Source organism: Eleutherodactylus coqui, chromosome 8 (genome assembly GCF_035609145.1).
Source record: "Eleutherodactylus coqui strain aEleCoq1 chromosome 8, aEleCoq1.hap1, whole genome shotgun sequence".
NCBI lineage: Eukaryota > Metazoa > Chordata > Amphibia > Anura > Eleutherodactylidae > Eleutherodactylus > Eleutherodactylus coqui.
The window spans coordinates 143162794-143180654 of record NC_089844.1 but is presented as its reverse complement, the minus strand read 5'-3'; the positions used below and the strand labels follow the sequence as shown (position 1 = coordinate 143180654).

The window sequence follows — 17861 nt, the reverse complement described above, 5'->3', positions numbered from 1 at the left end:
ATAAATAGGAAAAGTTAATAGGTCCCAACTTGATTATTGAATTCTAAGCGCCAAACAATTAGCGTCCAAATTTTACGTACGGAATCTAATTCTCTCACTTCCCAATGTAATAGAAACGTGAAATTTGGCACGAGCATTGATTATGTCATAAATAGGAAAAGTTAATAGGTCCCAACTTGATTATTTAATTCTAAGCGCCAAAGAATTAGCATCCAAATTTTACGTACGGAATCTAATTCTTTCACTTTCCAATGTCATAGAAACTTGAAATTTGGCACGAGCATTGATTATGTCATAAATAGGTAAAGTTAATCAGTCGCAACTCGATTATTCAATTCTATGCGCAAAAGAATTAGCGTCCAAATTTTACATACGGAATCTAATTCTCTCACTTTCCAATGTCATTGAAACTTGAAATTTGGCATGAGCATTGATTATGTCATAAATAGGAAAAGCTAATGGGTCCCAACTCGATTATTGAATTCTAAGCGCCAAACAATTAGCGTCCAAATTTTACGTACGGAATCTAATTCTCTCACTTCCCAATGTAATAGAAACGTGAAATTTGGCACAAGCATTGATTATGTCATAAATAGGAAAAGCCAATGGGTCCCAACTCGATTGTTTAATTCTATGCGCAAAAGAATTAGCGTCCATATTTTACTTATGGAATCTAATTTTCTCACTTCCTGATGTCATAGAAACATGAAATTTGGCACGAGCATTGATTATGTCATAAATAGGAAAAGTTAATGGGTCCCTACTTGAATATTTAATTCTAAGCGCAAAAGAATTAGCGTCCAAATTTTACGTACGGAATCTAATTCTCTCACTTCCCGATGTAATTTGGCACGGGCATTGATTATGTCATAAATAAGAAAAGTTAATGGGTCCCAACTCAATTATTCAATTCTAAGCACAAATTAGCGTCCAAATTTTACGTACGGAGTTTAATTCTCTCACTTCCTGATGTTATCTATATATATATATAAATGAATGTATGTCTGTCTGTCTGTCCTTTATGCATTACTATGCCATTCATCGAATCGCTATGAAACTTTGGGAAGTTGTTGAGTACACTCCTGGGAAGATTACTGGCATAGTACAACTATTCTACGATAGGTGCATATTGAGAATGCTGAGGTAACATGAAAGCTGTGCTGTGATTGGTTGCTATTTCTTATACTGCTGAGGTAAAATGAAAGCTGTGCTGTGATTGGTTGCTATTTCTTATACTGCTGAGGTAACATGAAAGCTGTGCTGTGATTGGTTGCTACTTCTCATACTACTGAGGTTACATGACAGCTGCGCTGCAATTCGTTTTTATATATTATACCGCTGAGGTAACTTGAAAGCTGCGCTGTGATTGGTTGTTATCTATATATATAAACGAATGTATGTATGTCTGTCTTCGCAGCAACGCGCGACGGGTAAGCTAGTCTAACATAAAAAAAAAAACTACAGGTCTCTCTCCGTTTGTCTGTCTGTCTTTCTCTCTCTCTCACTCTCTCTGTCTCTTTCGTTGTCTGTCTCTCTCTGTATTTTTCTCTGTCTCTCTCTCTCTCTTTCTGTCTTGGTATTGCACTGTCTCTCACTCTCCCTCTATCGCTCTCTGTCTCTCTATTGCTCTATCCCTCTTTCTATCTATCTGTCTCTCTCTATTGCTATCTTTCCCTATTTGTCTCTCTATCACTCTGTCTCTCTATCGTTCTCTCTTTGTCTCTATATTGCTTTCTCTATGTTTCTCTATCACTCTCCCTCTGTTTCTCAATTGCTCTTTTTCTGTCTCTCTATTGCTCTCTCTAGCCGTCTCTTTTGCTCTCTCTGTCTCTCTAACACTGTCTCTGTTTCTATTTATATCTCTCTTTCTCTGTCTATCACTCTCTCTATCGCTTTCTCTCTGTTTCTATCGCTTTCTCTCACTGTCTCTCTCTCTCGATCACTCTGTCTCTCTAGTGCTCTCTCTCTGTGTCTATCATTGTCTCTCTCCTTCGCTGTCTCTCTATCGCTCTCTCACTCTGTCTCTCTCTTGCTCTCTCTGTCTCTCTATCAGTGTCTCTCTCTTTCGCTGTCTCTCTCTGTCTCTCTATGACTCTTTATCTCACTGTCTCTATCGCTCTCTCACTCTGCCTGTCGCTGTCTCTCTCTCTATCGCTCTCTCTCTCTGTTTCTCTATCGCTGTTGGTTGGGCAGTGTATGGTGCAGCTTAGCAGTGTATGCTGTGTTGCTTAGCAACGCTTCACTCATTCCAGTGCATGCCTGAAGCACAGCAGCGTACACCCATAGACTTACCATTGTAACTTTCAATCCACCTGACAGGTCCCTGAATGTATTAAACTCACATTTGATGATTTTACGGCAGCGGTGAGCGTGTGTGTCATCTAATGACACCAACATCATACATCAAAGTTAGAGCAAAGTGTGGTGCAAGAAAAAGCATGGAGGCTTATTTATATAAGATAATTTAAAAAATCATCTGATTAAAAAAAATTGAAAAGCGACTCCACTCCTTCTAAACTGTAAACACCATAATTTAGTAAATGCTGCTTATAGTTAATGACAGTTTCTCTTTAATCTTTGGAGCGGAACATCGGAGTAATATTCCCTATTCCCTGCACTTACCGAAACTGTGCAGGGTCCCTGCAGAGCTCCACATTGGGCCTGTAGGATCGCTGATACAACCGGCTCTGAGCAACTTTCATCGGAGCCTCCTTGTCCTTTATAGCCTGCTTGAGAGCAGCAATGTTATTCTCCTGATCTCCGATCTCCTTCAGTGTCTGTGCAAAGAAAAAAATTATAGATATATATACTTAATGTATAAATATACAAAAGCACTAGTCTTGATACAAAATCTCATTTTCTTTCATCTAGTAACTGTGCTCCACAGCAGGTGTAGGTGCGCAAATATCTGCAAGAATATCAGCATGTGTTGCCGGTAGGCTGAGCGGAGACTATCCTACTGTAGTTACACAGGGGACATATCATTAGTCTCAGCCAGCTACAAATACAGCAAGAAACATATCACCTCTGCTTACATCCTACGTAAGATAGTCACACTATATAAAATGTGGCATCATTGGGGTTGTCCAGGGTGGGGGAAATACTTACCTGCACCAGCGCAGTTAGAACTTCCACTTCCATCCTAGTTCCGATATTAGGTCACATGTTATGGACCCTCTCTGTGCCTGTCACTTCATCTCAGGGTCGGTTTGGCTTTTTTAATAACTAAGCCAGTCCCCTTCTTTGTCTTTGCACCGGCCATGCCAGAGAAGGGGGCTGGCTTATATATTAAAACAAGCTGAGCAGTCAGCCCCCTGAGTTGACATCATGAGCATAGAAAGGATCCATACTAGTCCAAAAGTGGAGGTTCATACACTACTTCAAAGGCGTATTCCACTTTTAATGATGGGTCCTCTGACGATACACGGATCACAGGAAATCCCGTTGCTGTGACCTCAAGAGATTAGCTGTAATTTGTAGATGAATCTGCTAACAAGTGTTCAGGTTTCCTGCAGCACTCCAAGAGGAGAAATGAAGTATTACCCAGTTCTTATTGAAATCAGTGGACTGTTTGTGTAATTCATAGATGCCCCAGGTCCACCAGAAAGAAAAAGTTGCCCTTTGCTGCAGCTCTACGCCTCTAATAAATGAGGGCTCTGAACGGTTGGAACCCCATTCTTGGGGCTCTTTTACATGGGTAGAATATTTCCGCCAGGATGCAGGAGAATTTGCCGCTGCAGAATTGCACATCAAAACCTGCAGGGCCAATCGCAGATTTTAGTGTGGAATTGCAGGCTGATTTAAGCAGTCTTCATTTTGCATCTGCATAGAGCCATGTGGAATTTACCACGACTTGTGGTGCTGAATGCGGAAAATTCTGCCCATGTGAAAGGGCCCTTAACCAGTCACTTTAAAATAGCTCATGTGATTAGGAGGCAAACGACCAGCCAAATAGGGGGAACTAAAGGTAATTGTGTTTGGCAGATTTCATCAATTCTTCCATTATAGAAGATACTTGGAATATTAAACAGCAAAGAGGATCCAAACGTTTAGCTGGCACATGTATTTGTTGCCCATATGAAACAAGTTTGGTACGGTGTTAGTCAGTAGAGCAAAATGTGATTGTTCTCAGCAAGAGAAACCAAGTAATCTTGTAGATATGATACCTTGTAATGGCTAACAAAAATACATGATGTTACAGTGAGCTTTCGAACCAACTCAGGGTTCTTCTTCAGGCTTAAATGACATAGAGCCAAAGAGGCATGAATACTTATACACACATACATATGACAAGGCACAGACATGGGTGTGAATAATTTACACTTAAAAGAATTGTACAACAGAAAAACAAACATCTTTAAATGGTCACCAATAAGGGAGTGAAGGTTTTATGGTCCCTAAATTAGTGCTAGGGGTTTCACCAGGCCAGCAGTGTTAACTGTGCTATAGATGTCTCATACTTCCCAGTCACGCATGGATCCTGGTGAAGAATTTAGCCCTCTATTGAAAGTGTCAAAAATTGTTAAATTTATACTCCGAAATTCTTCTATGACTTTGTGAATTTAAATTGCCTTTCAGTATCACAACTTTCATATCTCCTATGTTGTGTTTGTGACTAGAGAAATGCTCGGCCGCAGGTAATTCTGTCTTTCTCTGTTTAATTTGTGTGGCGGTGAAATCTCATCCTCACTTTAAGTTTTTGTCCTGTTTTCCCAACATAAAGGCCCCCGACATTTACTGCACATGATTAGGTACACAACATCAGACATGGAACATATGAATGTCCCCAGGATCTTATAGAAGATACGGAAGTTATGATAATAAAAGGCAATTTGAAGTCACAAAGCCATAGAAGAATTTGGGAATATACATTCAGAACAACTTTTGACACTTTCAATACAGGGTAAAATTCTTCAAGAGGATTCATGTGTGACGGGGAGGTATGAGAAATCTATAGCACAGATAACACTCTGGCCTGATGACCCCCCAACACAAATTCAGGGACCAAAAAACCTTCACTCCCTTATCAGTGACTATTTAAAGATGTTTGCATTTGTTTTGTAGCATTCTTTTAAGTGCAAATTAATCACATCCACGTCTGTGCCTTGTCATAAGTATATGTGTATAAATATTCATGCCTCTTGGGATCTATTTCATTTGAGCCTCAAACTCGCTACTACATCATGTATTTTTGTTAGCCATTTAAAGGTATCCTATCTACAAGATTACTTGGTTTCTCTTGCTGGCAACAATCACATTTTGCTGCCACTATAAAATGTCCTGCGGCAGAGGCGTAACTTGAAGCTCCTGGGCCCCAAGTAAAAACCTGTAACAGGTCCCCCGACTATATTGTTTTATTCATAGTACTCGGCTTGCTATATGGAAAAAAGAGGCCGTATGGGCACCCTAAGGCTCTTGGGCCTGGGTGCAACCGCATCCCCTATAGTTATGCCAGTGCCCTGCGGTACAACAAACCACTCCCACAACTAATGCTGTTCAAAGTTTTATATTATGGGACTGCTATTGCAGCAATTCCCTACTAAAATAGACTTCAAAGTGTAATAGTACTTTCCAATAAGTTTTGAAAGCTCATAGAGACAATGTCAAAACTTTTGATCAGTGATAGTTCTGCTGCTGAAACCCCCGCTGATTGCAAGAACAAAGCATCAGAAGCGCTCATCTGAGCATTGTCACTGTCACTGTCCACTAAAAGGGACTCATGGATTTTCTATTGAACCCATCTTCAACTAGAGAGCAGTGACAGCACTTCTGCTGCTTCCAGCGATTGTTGGCTCTCAGCACCCAAAACCCCACTGATCAAAACTTTTGACATATCCTTATGACATGTCAAAACTTTTTGGAAAGTAGTTATACATTAACTTTAAAGTATGAATTGCAACCAGGTGAGGGGTACCCTATAGCAATATTTAATATCTGGGACACCCCTAACCACCTGGAAAAAGAGGGCCTCTTGCTCATTTGTCCCATGTCCTTGGATCACCTACCTACAGCCCTGTTTGTAGGTCCAGTGGTGAAGGGATCCCTGTACAAGTCACATTAAAATAAGGGATGCAATAAACCTGGGCCCCTCTCTCCAGGGGCCCCATAGCAGCTGTATAAGCTATTCCAGGAACTTCATCTGAGCTCCTCTACTGAATTCCTCCACGTACAGTAATTAGTTGCTAAGAATCTAAATATTAAGGACAAGCGGGCCAAGCACCACTTCCCAGACATCTGTGTGTTCACATTACACCATCAGGTCCCACTAATGAACAAGTGCTTACGGCCGGATGAGCAGTATGATCAGAGCCCGCAAAACAAACAAGTGAAAAAAGCAGCAACGCTCCTCGTTAAAGGATCTGCCAGACAACTGTTGACTGGAAAAGTTGTTATGGAAACCAAAGGAAAAAGCGATGCGGGGCAATAAGGCCAAAGGAAATATGCGAGTAAATTAACTGCACTCAGAATCGCTACATACAATGTACACAGATGAGGGAGCCGCTGCTAATGGGGTAACAACGAGTGATCAGAGGTAGACTAATGGGTCACACCTTCTGTTACCGTGAGGAGATACACAGAGGGATACAGGGAGGGAGAGATATGAGATAGATAGATAGATAGATAGATAGATAGATAGATAGATAGATAGATAGATAGATAGATAGATATGAGGTAGATAGATAGATATGAGGTAGATAGATAGATAGATATGAGATAGATAGATAGATATGAGATAGATAGATAGATATGAGGTAGATAGATAGATATGAGGTAGATAGATAGATAGATATGAGATAGATAGATATGAGATAGATAGATATGAGATAGATAGATAGATAGATAGATAGATAGATAGATAGATAGATAGATAGATAGATAGATAGATAGATAGATATGAGATGGATAGATATGGGATAGATAGATATGGGATAGATAGATAGATAGATATGAGGTAGATAGATAGATAGATAGATAGATATGAGATAGATAGATAGATAGATAGATAGATAGATAGATAGATATGTGATAGATAGATGATAGATAGATATGAGATAGATATGAGATAAATATGAGATAGATAATCTTTATTTATATAGAACCAACATATTCCGCAGCGCTTACAAGACAGGGGAAATAAAACAAGACCACGGTTACATATAGTAATCAATTAATGGAAAATGTAGGGGTGAGGGTCCTGGTCCAACGATCTTACGTACTACAGATAATGGGGGGGATACAGAAGGTAAAGGGGCTGGAGATGTGCACGGTATGGCGATGTGGAGAGTGAGGGGTGCTATACACATAGACAATGGTCAGGCCGTATAGTGGCTGAAGCGGTATGACGACAGGTGCCGGTTGATTACGGCTAGCAGGAGCTGCAGTCAGTAGGACAGACAGCATGTTATCAGGCGGAGTTCAGAGGGGTTTGGTTTAGGGAATGCGGTATGCCTCCCTAGAGAGGTGCGTTTTAAGAGCACGCCTCAAGTTTTGTAAGTCCTGGATTGCCCGGATAGCCTTTGGTAGTGCGTTCCAGAGGACCGGTGCTGCTCTGGAGAAGTCTTGGAGGCGGGAATAAGAGGCTTGAATTAAAGGGACACTTAATCTGGTTTCGTTAGCAGAGTGGAGGGCCTGGGCTGGGTGGTGGATTGAGATGAGGGAGGCAATATAGGGCGGTGCTGTGGAGCGCTTTGTGTATGAGGGTAGTGAGTATAAATTGTATTCTGTATTATATAGATAAATAGATAGACAGACACAGACATGAGATAGATAGACAGACAGATATGAGGAAGATAGATAGACAGACACAGACATGAGATACATAGACAGACAGATATGAGGAAGATAGATAGACAGACACAGACATGAGATAGATAGACAGACAGATATGAGGAAGATAGATAGACAGACACAGACATGAGATAGACAGACAGACACAGACATGAGATACATAGACAGACAGATATGAGGAAGATAGATAGACAGACACACGATAGACAGACACAAGACAGAAAGATAGACAGACAGAAATATGAGACAGACAGATAGATATGAGACAGACATGAGACAGATAGATATGAGACAGACATGAGACAGATAGATATGAGATAGATAGATAGATAGATAGATAGATAGATATGAGATAGCTAAATAGGAGATAGATAGATAGATGATAGATAGATAGATAGATAGATAGATAGATAGATAGAGATATGAGATAGATAGATAGATATGAGATAGATAGATAGATAGATAGATAGATAGATAGATAGATAGATAGATAGATAGATAGATAGATAGATAGATAGATAGATATGAGATAGCTAGATAGGAGATAGATAGATAGATGATAGATAGATAGATAGATAGATAGATAGATAGATAGATAGATAGATAGATAGATAGATAGATAGATAGAGATATGAGATAGATAGATAGATATGAGATAGATAGATAGATAGATAGATGATAGATAGATAGATAGATAGAGAGATAGATAGATAGAGATATGAGATAGATAGATAGATATGAGATAGATAGATAGATAGATAGATATGAGATAGCTAGATAGGAGATAGATAGATAGATGATAGATAGATAGATAGATAGATAGATAGATAGAGATATGAGATAGATAGATAGATATGAGATAGATAGATAGATAGATAGATAGATAGATGATAGATAGATAGATAGAGAGATAGAGAGATAGATAGATAGATAGATAGATAGATAGATAGATAGATCATAATGAAATCTAGTTGGACTGCATTATATTCAATGGGTCCATTTTGTGGTGTTCAAATCCATTCTGACAAGTATTCTGCTTATTTGCTCCAGTAGTGGATCCTTAGATGGAAAGCAAACACAGATGTGAAAGTGGCCCTAATGTTGGTGTCCTCTTATGTGCAAGAAGGCTCTTCGCGAAGGAAAGGGGAACAAGGAAAAGAAAATGGAAATGAGAAAGAAGGAAAGGAAAAAAGTAACAAGGAAAAGAGAAGAAAAAAAAGGAAATGAAAGGGGAATGAAGGGAAAGGAACCAGGAAAAGGGAAATGAAATTAAGAAAAAAAAAAAGAAATGGAACGGAAAGGTGAAATGAAAAGAAAGGCGAGAGGAAAAGAAAAGGGAACAGGAAGCAGAAAAGGGAAAAAAACCGAAAAATATTGGCAATATTTCTATAGTCCGATCACCACCTCACCTCTACTAACATCTATGATCCTAGGATTGTGATTTCAACAAAACCTGTTATTGGTAATGTAGACAGATTTTGTTGTGGACTTTGGTCCAGATCTGTAGCAGATTTCACTGATTCTGAATGGCATACACATATGTATTGTTATGAAGTCACGGTTCCTCACTTTGTTTACTACTCTTCTTTATAGCTCTGCTTCTGTGTCAGTTTACACTGCAGTTCTGACATTTTATTCGAGGACCTGCAGCCTTCAGGGCTTGTAGTTTTACAACAGCTGGAGAGCCACAGCATGAAATCACTGCTTTAGATCATTGACAGCTGCCTATCTCAGACTAACCTTCTGCAGATGGTCCTCCAGCTTCCTTTTGACATCCTCTACCTCCTCGCATCGTTTGGCCAAGGCACTATTGACTGTGTCGCACTGGGATCGCAGGTCTTCCGAGGTGTCCTGCAGGATATTGTCCACAAGAGACCGGAGATTGATGGAGGCCATTCTCTCTCTTTCCGCCTTGTATATGTTCTCGTGACTGTACTGAGCCCAAGACTCTGGTGTAGAAGTGCTGCAAGCACAAAAGGGACGACTTATTTAAAGGGATTGTCCAGGAGCAGGGCATTGATAGAAGCTTAGAAAGCAGCTCAGCATCATTGCTGCCCCTAGTGTTTATAATTCAGAACAGCTTGATATGGGTGGGCTATAGTTTGATTGACAAACTTGTTCCCATGTTTGGTTACGCCATAGTGCTTTGACAGGAGATCACTATGATTAAACAACCATTGCCATTAGATCCTCATTTGGCCGACAGTTATCCCTTCTGACTCCACCATATACACCTGGCTGGGCCGAAGGTGCATATGATCTCAATGGGGAGAAAGGTGATACCAGACACCTCTGGCGGTGGCTTATCTTCTCTGAGAACCAAAGGATCGGGCATGCTGAAGTCTAGCTGCCCGATCCTACTCTCCTCTGACATCTGCCATCAGGGAAGAATTGGGAGGCCCCAATAAAACATTAGCTGGTCACAGATCCCACCAGGATCGCCAGTTTTGGCATCAATATAATGCGTATGGCCAGCTTTAGCTGTCCATAGAGATGACACATCAGGGCTGCCTTAGCAGACTGCCTATTAAGCCATCCACACAGGGTGGCTTCATAGACTGCCTGTAAAAAAGCAGTATGACGTAATGCTATAGCATTACGTCATACTGCAGGAGCGATCAAAGCATCGCATGTTAAAGTCCCCCAGGGGGACTTCAAAGTAAAGTTAAAAAAAAGATCAATAAAGTTTTTTAAATTGTAAAAAAAAAAAAAAAAAAAGTTATAAAAGTTTAAATCACCCTCCTTTTGCCATATCTATTATTAAAAAATCTAAATCATAAAATAAAAATATGTATTTGGTATCGCCGTGTCCGTAAAAGTCCAATCTATCAAAGTAGTGCATTATTTTTTCTGCACGGTGAACGTCGTCCGAAAAAAAAAAATAAAAAACACCACAAATGCATTTTTTTAGTTACCCTGTCTCCCAGAAAAAACGCAATAAAAAGCGATCAAAAAGTCGTATGTATTCCAAATTGATACTATCAGAAATTACAGGACATCCCGCAAAAAATGAGCCCTTGCTCAACTACGTCGACGGAAAAATAAAAAAGTTATCGCGCGCACAAAATGACCGCAGAAAATAATTGAAAAAAATGTAATATCTTAAAAAAAAAAGTACTACAGCAAAAACAATACTATATAAGTTTGATATCGTAGTAATCGTACTGACCCATAGAATAAAAATATCAGGTCGTTTTTGTTGCAGTTTGTGCGTTGTAGAAACAGGACGCACCGAAAGATGGTGGAATGTTGTTTTTTTTTCCATTTCTCTCCGCTAAGAATTTTTAAAAAGTTTTTCAGTACATTATATGGTACAATAAATAGTGCCATTGAAAAATACAACTCGTCCTGCAAAAAACAAGCCCTCATACAGCGACGGCGATGGATAAATAAAGGAGCTACGATTTTTTAAAAGGGAGTAGGAAAAAACAAAAATGGAAAAAAGCAAAAAAGCCTGGTCACTAAGGGGTTAAGTCCAGTTGTCACACGTGACACTGCCATTCTGTCCTCTGCGGTGGATCCTTCAGGCAAAATAAAGTAGTCCACACACAGGGTAACTTTCTGAACAAGAACCGGGTTCTGCTCGTTTACTCTAAATTCTTGAACTCAGATGCAAACAAACAGTCTTGGTACAGAAACAAGTCAGAGTGGTGCAACAGGGAGGATTCTCTCTCTCTCTCTCTCTCTCTCTCTCTCTCTCTCTCTCTCTCTCTCTCTCTCTCTCATAGTAGTTATATTCTTGTACATAGGGGGCAGTATTATAGTAGTTATATTCTTGTACACAGGGAGCAGTATTATAGTAGTTATATTCTTGTACATAGGAAGCAGTATTATAGTAGTTATATTCTTGTACATAGGGGGCAGTATTATAGTAGTTATATTCTCGTACATAGGAGGCAGTAGTATAGTAGTTATATTCTTGTACATAGGAGCAGTATTATAGTAGTTATATTCTTGTAAAAAGGGAGCAGTATTATAGTAGTAATATTCTTGTACATAGGAGGCAGTATTATAGTAGTAATATTCTTGTACATAGGAGGCAGTATTATAGTAGTTATATTCTTGTACATACGGGGCAGTATTATAGTAGTTATATTCTTGTACATAGGGAGCAGTATTATAGTAGTTATATTCTTGTACATAGGGGGCAGTATTATAGTAGTTATATTCTTGTACATAGGGGGCAGTATTATAGAAGTTATATTCTTGTACATAGTGAGCAGTATTATAGTAGTTATATTCTTGTACACAGGGAGCAGTATTATAGTAGTTATATTCTTGTACACAGGAGGCAGTATTATAGTAGTTATATGCTTGTACATGGGGGCAGTATTATAGTAGTTATATTCTTGTACATAGGGGGCAGTATTATAGTAGTTATATTCTTGTACGTAGGGGGCAGTATTATAGTAGTTATATTCTTGTACATAGGGAGCAGTATTATAGTAGTTATATTCTTGTACATAGGGGGCAGTATTATAGTAGTTATATTCTTGTGCATAGGGGGCAGTATTATAGTAGTTATATTCTTGTACATAGGGAGCAGTATTATAGTAGTTATATTCTTGTACATAGGGGGCAGTATTATAGTAGTTATATTCTTGTACACAGGGAGCAGTATTATAGTAGTTATATTCTTGTACATAGGGAGCAGTATTATAGTAGTTATATTCTTGTACATAGAGGGCAGTATTATAGTAGTTATATTCTTGTACATAGGGAGCAGTATTATAGTAGTTATATTCTTGTACACAGGGAGCAGTATTATAGTAGTTATATTCTTGTACACAGGAGGCAGTATTATAGTAGTTATATTCTTGTACATAGGAGCAGTATTATAATAGTTATGTTCTTGTACATAGGAGCAGTATTATAGTAGTTATAGTCTTGTATATAGGGGGCAGTATTATAGTAGTTCTATTCTTGTACATAGGGGACAGTATTATAGTAGTTATATTCTTGTACATAGGGGGCAGTATTATACTAGTTATATTCTTGTACATAGGGGGCAGTATTATAGTAGTTATATTCTTGCACATAGGGGGCAGTATTATAGTAGTTATATTCTTGTACATAGGGGACAGTATTATAGTAGTTATATTCTTGTACATAGGAGGCTGTATTATAGTAGTTATATTCTTGTACATAGGGGGCAGTATTATAGTAGTTATATTCTTGTACATAGGAGGCAGTATTATAGTAGTTATATTCTTGTACATAGGGGGCAGTATTATAGTAATTATATTCTTGTACATAGGAGGCAGTATTATAGTAGTTATACTCTCGTAAGTAGGGGGCAGTATTATAGTAGTTATATTCTTGTACATAGGAGGCAGTATTATAGTAGTTATATTCCTGTACATAGGGGGCAGTATTATAGTAGTTATAGTCTTGTACACAGGAGGAGTATTATAGTAGTTATATTCTTGTACATAGGAGGAGTATTATAGTAGTTATATTCTTGTACATGGGGGGCAGTATTATAGTAGTTATATTCTTTGTACATAGGGGCAATATTCTAGTAGTTATATTCTTGCACATAGGGGGCAGTATTATAGTAGTTATATTCTTGTACATAGGGGGCAGTATTATAGTAGTTATATTCTTGTACATAGGGGACAGTATTATAGTAGTTATATTCTTGTACATAGGGGACAGTATTATAGTAGTTATATTCTTGTACATAGGGGCAGTATTATAGTAGTTATACTCTCGTAAGTAGGGGGCAGTGTTATAGTAGTTATATTCTTGTACATAGGAGGCAGTATTAGAGTAGTTATATTCTTGTACACAGGAGCAGTATTATAGTAGTTATATTCTTTGTACATAGGGGCAATATTCTAGTAGTTATATTCTTGTACATAGAGGGCAGTATTATAGTAGTTATATTCTTGTACATAGGAGCAGTATTATAGTAGTTATAGTCTTGTATATAGGGGGCTGTATTATAGTAGTTATATTCTTGTACATAGGGGACAGTATTATAGTAGTTATAGTCTTGTACATAGGGGGCAGTATTATAGTAGTTATAGTCTTGTACATAGGGGACAGTATTATAGTAGTTATATTCTTGTACATAGGGGGTAGTATTATAGTAGTTATATTCTTGTACATAGGAGGCAGTATTATAGTAGTTATATTCTTGTACGTAGAGGGTAGTATTATAGCAGTTCTATTTGTTTGTTACTTACTTGTCTCTCTCTCTCTCTCTTTCTCTCTCTCTTTCTCTCTCTCTCTTTCTCTCTCTCTTTCTCTCCCTCTTCTCCCCCCAGTGGAAACTGTCACCCATGAGGGAAGTTAAAAACAGGGTGACTTCATGTAGAACTGGATGAGCTTACATGTCAGTATCTATGGACATGTCTTTGTGTCTAGAAGAGATACCCCTCTATGACCTTTGGAATTGTAACCTGGACTTGCTAGTACTCTGCTTGCCTTGATCCTCACACTCGTGACCCGGATTTTGTTCATATACCACCTGCTCTGACAAAAGGTCCATATTCCCAGGTCTGACAAACCAGTTAGTTGGCAGAGTGGGTCCAGACTCGCTGGTCGTAACAATATCACACACTGCCAAAGGACAAAAATGGCAATATTTCTTTAAAAAAAAAACTGAAACCCTTTAGTGAGTGATTAGGGAGTGGGATGGCTGGAGTTTTTCTTTAAATTTCGAGTAATTTTCAAATAATTAGGTGCCAGTCTGGTGGAGGAAAAGCTTCTCACTTATCCAACTCTGCAGATTAGTCATGAATGTCAAATAAGCCGATCAAAAATCAATTAGAATTAGAAATAGCGAAACGTGGCAGCGCAGTGAGCAATTATTCTCAGATTTGGGAACAAATTAAAATTGGAGTTTCATAAAAGAAGATAAAAGAAGAAGCCGAGGAGCCAGGCAATCCTCAGACTCTGAGAATGAAAGGATTTGAGCAGTTTATATGTATATATGTAAAGAGGAGTGGGGAGATGAAGTCTGCACTAATGTATACGTATAGCAGATATCTGTTAGTCTGACACCTGATGGTCTGGAAATCCTAATAATCCAGAATGGATCCTGGCCAGGTTTACCTGAAGGTCATGGGGTGATTGGTCTACGAGGCATCCTTGACATCAGTGTTAATTCTTAAATTAACACTCATGGTGTGTCTTATCAAAAGTATCAATCCTGCTGGTGATCTGCACTCTGTAGTCATGTGACCAGGCAGTTTAGCATTGTCCGTCACGTGACCACGTCTCACCATTCACTACACTCTGGAAACAGGAATCCAGCAGCAAATTACTAATGACCACTTGACTGTGAGTATGTATGTATGTGTGTGGGTGCTTCTCATGCTCCGCCCCTGGTGACACCATCGCTCTGCCCCTGGTGATGTCATCACAGGTCCTATAACATATATAAAAGATAGAGCCTAACCGACAGAAGAACAACAAAGTTAGGGCTCTTGGAAGGGGAGGACAAAAATAACAAAATGAGAATACAATTAAGCCGTTCTTATCTCAGACACAACTCAGTGATCCTGACAAGAGACAGCGAACTACTGCCACCACAGAGATCCAGTGGGCTGAAGGACATCACTGCTGTGGGAGGAGCTATTGCGCAGTTTGGTAGAAAGTGCTGTATACTGGATAAGCTGACAGCAGCCACCAGACCTGTGATGATCTCACTACCATGTGATCACCTGTGTGCTTGGAGTAAGGGATCACATGACCAGGGGATGATCACTGTATCCAGGAGTCTGCTGAGCTGGTGATGTCTGGAAATCACCATGGATGTACCATGTAGTAGAGCTGTATGTGTGATGTGTGGGGATCATAATGGACGTACTATGTAGCACAAATGTTTGGCCCATTGCGCCACCAGAAACACTGGTACTATAATTTCCTAATAATTACTAGTCTATGTTTATCTTTTGCTGCAACTGTAGCATAAATAGGTAACTCAAGATAGGTGCAAGATAACAAAAGCAAATAAAAGGGGTTGTCCAGTTGTAAACTTGTGATGGCCCATTCACAGGATAGGTCATCAATAGTAGGTCAGCAGAGGTTCGCCACCCAGAACCCCTGATGATCAGGTATTTGCCCGTGTGCTTGTGCACTAAGTTAATATGCGCAGGAAGCAGACAGCTCCATTCTCTCTGCAGTGGCTAGGCTTGGTATTGTAGGCAAAGTTCCAGTTAAAGTGAATAAGAAATTTACATGGCCAAGGCGGGCCAGTGCAGTGAAAACGGAGATGTTTGCTTCCTGCACACATTAGTGCCATGCAGTGTACAACTGGACAACCCTTTTATAAGGGTTATCTGGGTGCCATATATCTTTTTTTTTTTTAATTCAATCAAAATCTGTTAAAATAATAAAGCCAGTGATGCTTAGTCATCCTCACCTTTTGGGATCCAGCGCTGCAGTCCTCCTGGTCTCTGTTTTGGAATGGCTACCACTTGACCACTGAAGCCAATCAGAGGCCGCGGTGGTCAGGTACCGTTCTGGCATCGTGGCTCCCAGCATCTCAGCTGTGATGCTAGGAGAACAGTGCCTGACCGTTGTGACCTCTGACTGGCTGCAGCAGCCAGGCGGCAGCCGTTCCAAAACAGAGACCAGGATGAGGGGGTAGGCACTGCTGAGTTTATTGCTTCAATAGATTTGTATTAAGTTTTTAAAAATCATATTATACCCAGAAAACCCCTTCAAAAAATTGTGTAATTGCATTTTTATGTTATTTTTAACACATTTTGGGTGATTCTTTTAAATTCTTGATGTTAGGATCTATATTTTTTTAAAAGCCTAAAATCTTACAGTTTTCACACAGACCACTAAGCCTTATTCTAGTCTGATACATCCTGTTCTGTAGAGAGAAATTCTCATCCATCATTTCATTATCATGATAGGTAGGATTACACTGAGAGGTGACACTTATACACAGGATCAACCATTCACAATAGTTGATGTCACAGCTCACCTCCTCCCCTTCCCTGTACACTAATCACAAAGCTTAATAATAGGCTGACACTTCCCGTACTGCAGAGGAAACTTCTCAACAGTCATCTCATTATCATCACAGGCAGGATTACACTAAAAGCCCTAACAGTCGCCATAACAATAAGGCTGCGTTCCCACAGGGGGGAATCCGACGGAACTCTCGCAATTCTTCCATATAAGCCAATGGGTCCTCTCCTCTCTGTTGGGTCTATGGGTCACAAGGCTGCTGTAAAGCATATCTCTAAATGCTGTTTGCAGAAACTTAAGCAAGGTTGCCACCCTAATACAGACAGTAGAATAAAAAAATCTAGAATCAGGAAATTGAAACCAGATAGTGGAACATCTTCCATTTTTCTAATCTGTTTTATTAATAAACAAATTAGATGATACAATCCATTTAATTGCAAAGTTACACAATCAAAGTATTGTTCATTACTGGAGACATGCTAACTTTTCTGGGACCGCAGACATTTGTATGGCCTAGTCATTATCTTACAATATTTGATAGGAACCTATAGCATTATTCATCCTGAGCAATCTGGTTAAGGAATAGAATGCTAGAAGTGCAGTAATCACTGACATACAATTAGAGAAAACAGTGAGATCAAGGGCATGATGGTGTGGTAGTATGAAAATTAAAAGCTGGGTATAGCAATGCTGGCCTCTAGTGGCCATAAATATATTTCACTACTTATGAATCTTAATGTTTTATCAGATTTCCCCTTTGAGGCTTACTTCATTTCATAAATTACTTGGTTTGCTAATGTTTATTGCAGGACAGGAGAGAATAATTAATTAACTAATTAAAACGAAGAAGGAGGTTGTCTGTAAATAATGTTTCCATTACTGCTGCGGGTGATGAATGAGCATTTCATACCTCCGCTGAGTCTTAATGCTTTCATTCTTGTTTCAGCACTCCGCTGAGCTCCGCTACAAAATCATTCCTCGCTTATCATTGAAGAGAAGTGAATCCCACGCCCCCTAAAGCAAGATCCACACGGATGACTTACAAATACAAGCCATCATTCATAATGCATTAGCGCCAAATACTGAGAGTCTATAGAGACATTTATCAATGCCAGTGGCTAATAACCTGTGAAGGAAGG

The 17861-nt window shown here is 39.2% G+C and overlaps 1 protein-coding gene across 1 annotated transcript in view; it reads right to left on the bottom strand.

Annotated features, from left to right (window-relative positions):
• The window catches only part of TEKT4 (tektin 4), a 57103-nt gene that overhangs the window by 14187 nt on the left and 25055 nt on the right, over positions 1 to 17861 (bottom strand). Inside the window, exons 4-5 of the mRNA XM_066576608.1 lie at positions 9529 to 9751; positions 2623 to 2777 (exon numbers count right to left, since the gene is read on the bottom strand). Coding sequence (XP_066432705.1) covers positions 2623 to 2777; positions 9529 to 9751 — 378 coding nt within the window. The remainder of the gene's footprint in view (positions 1 to 2622; positions 2778 to 9528; positions 9752 to 17861) is intronic.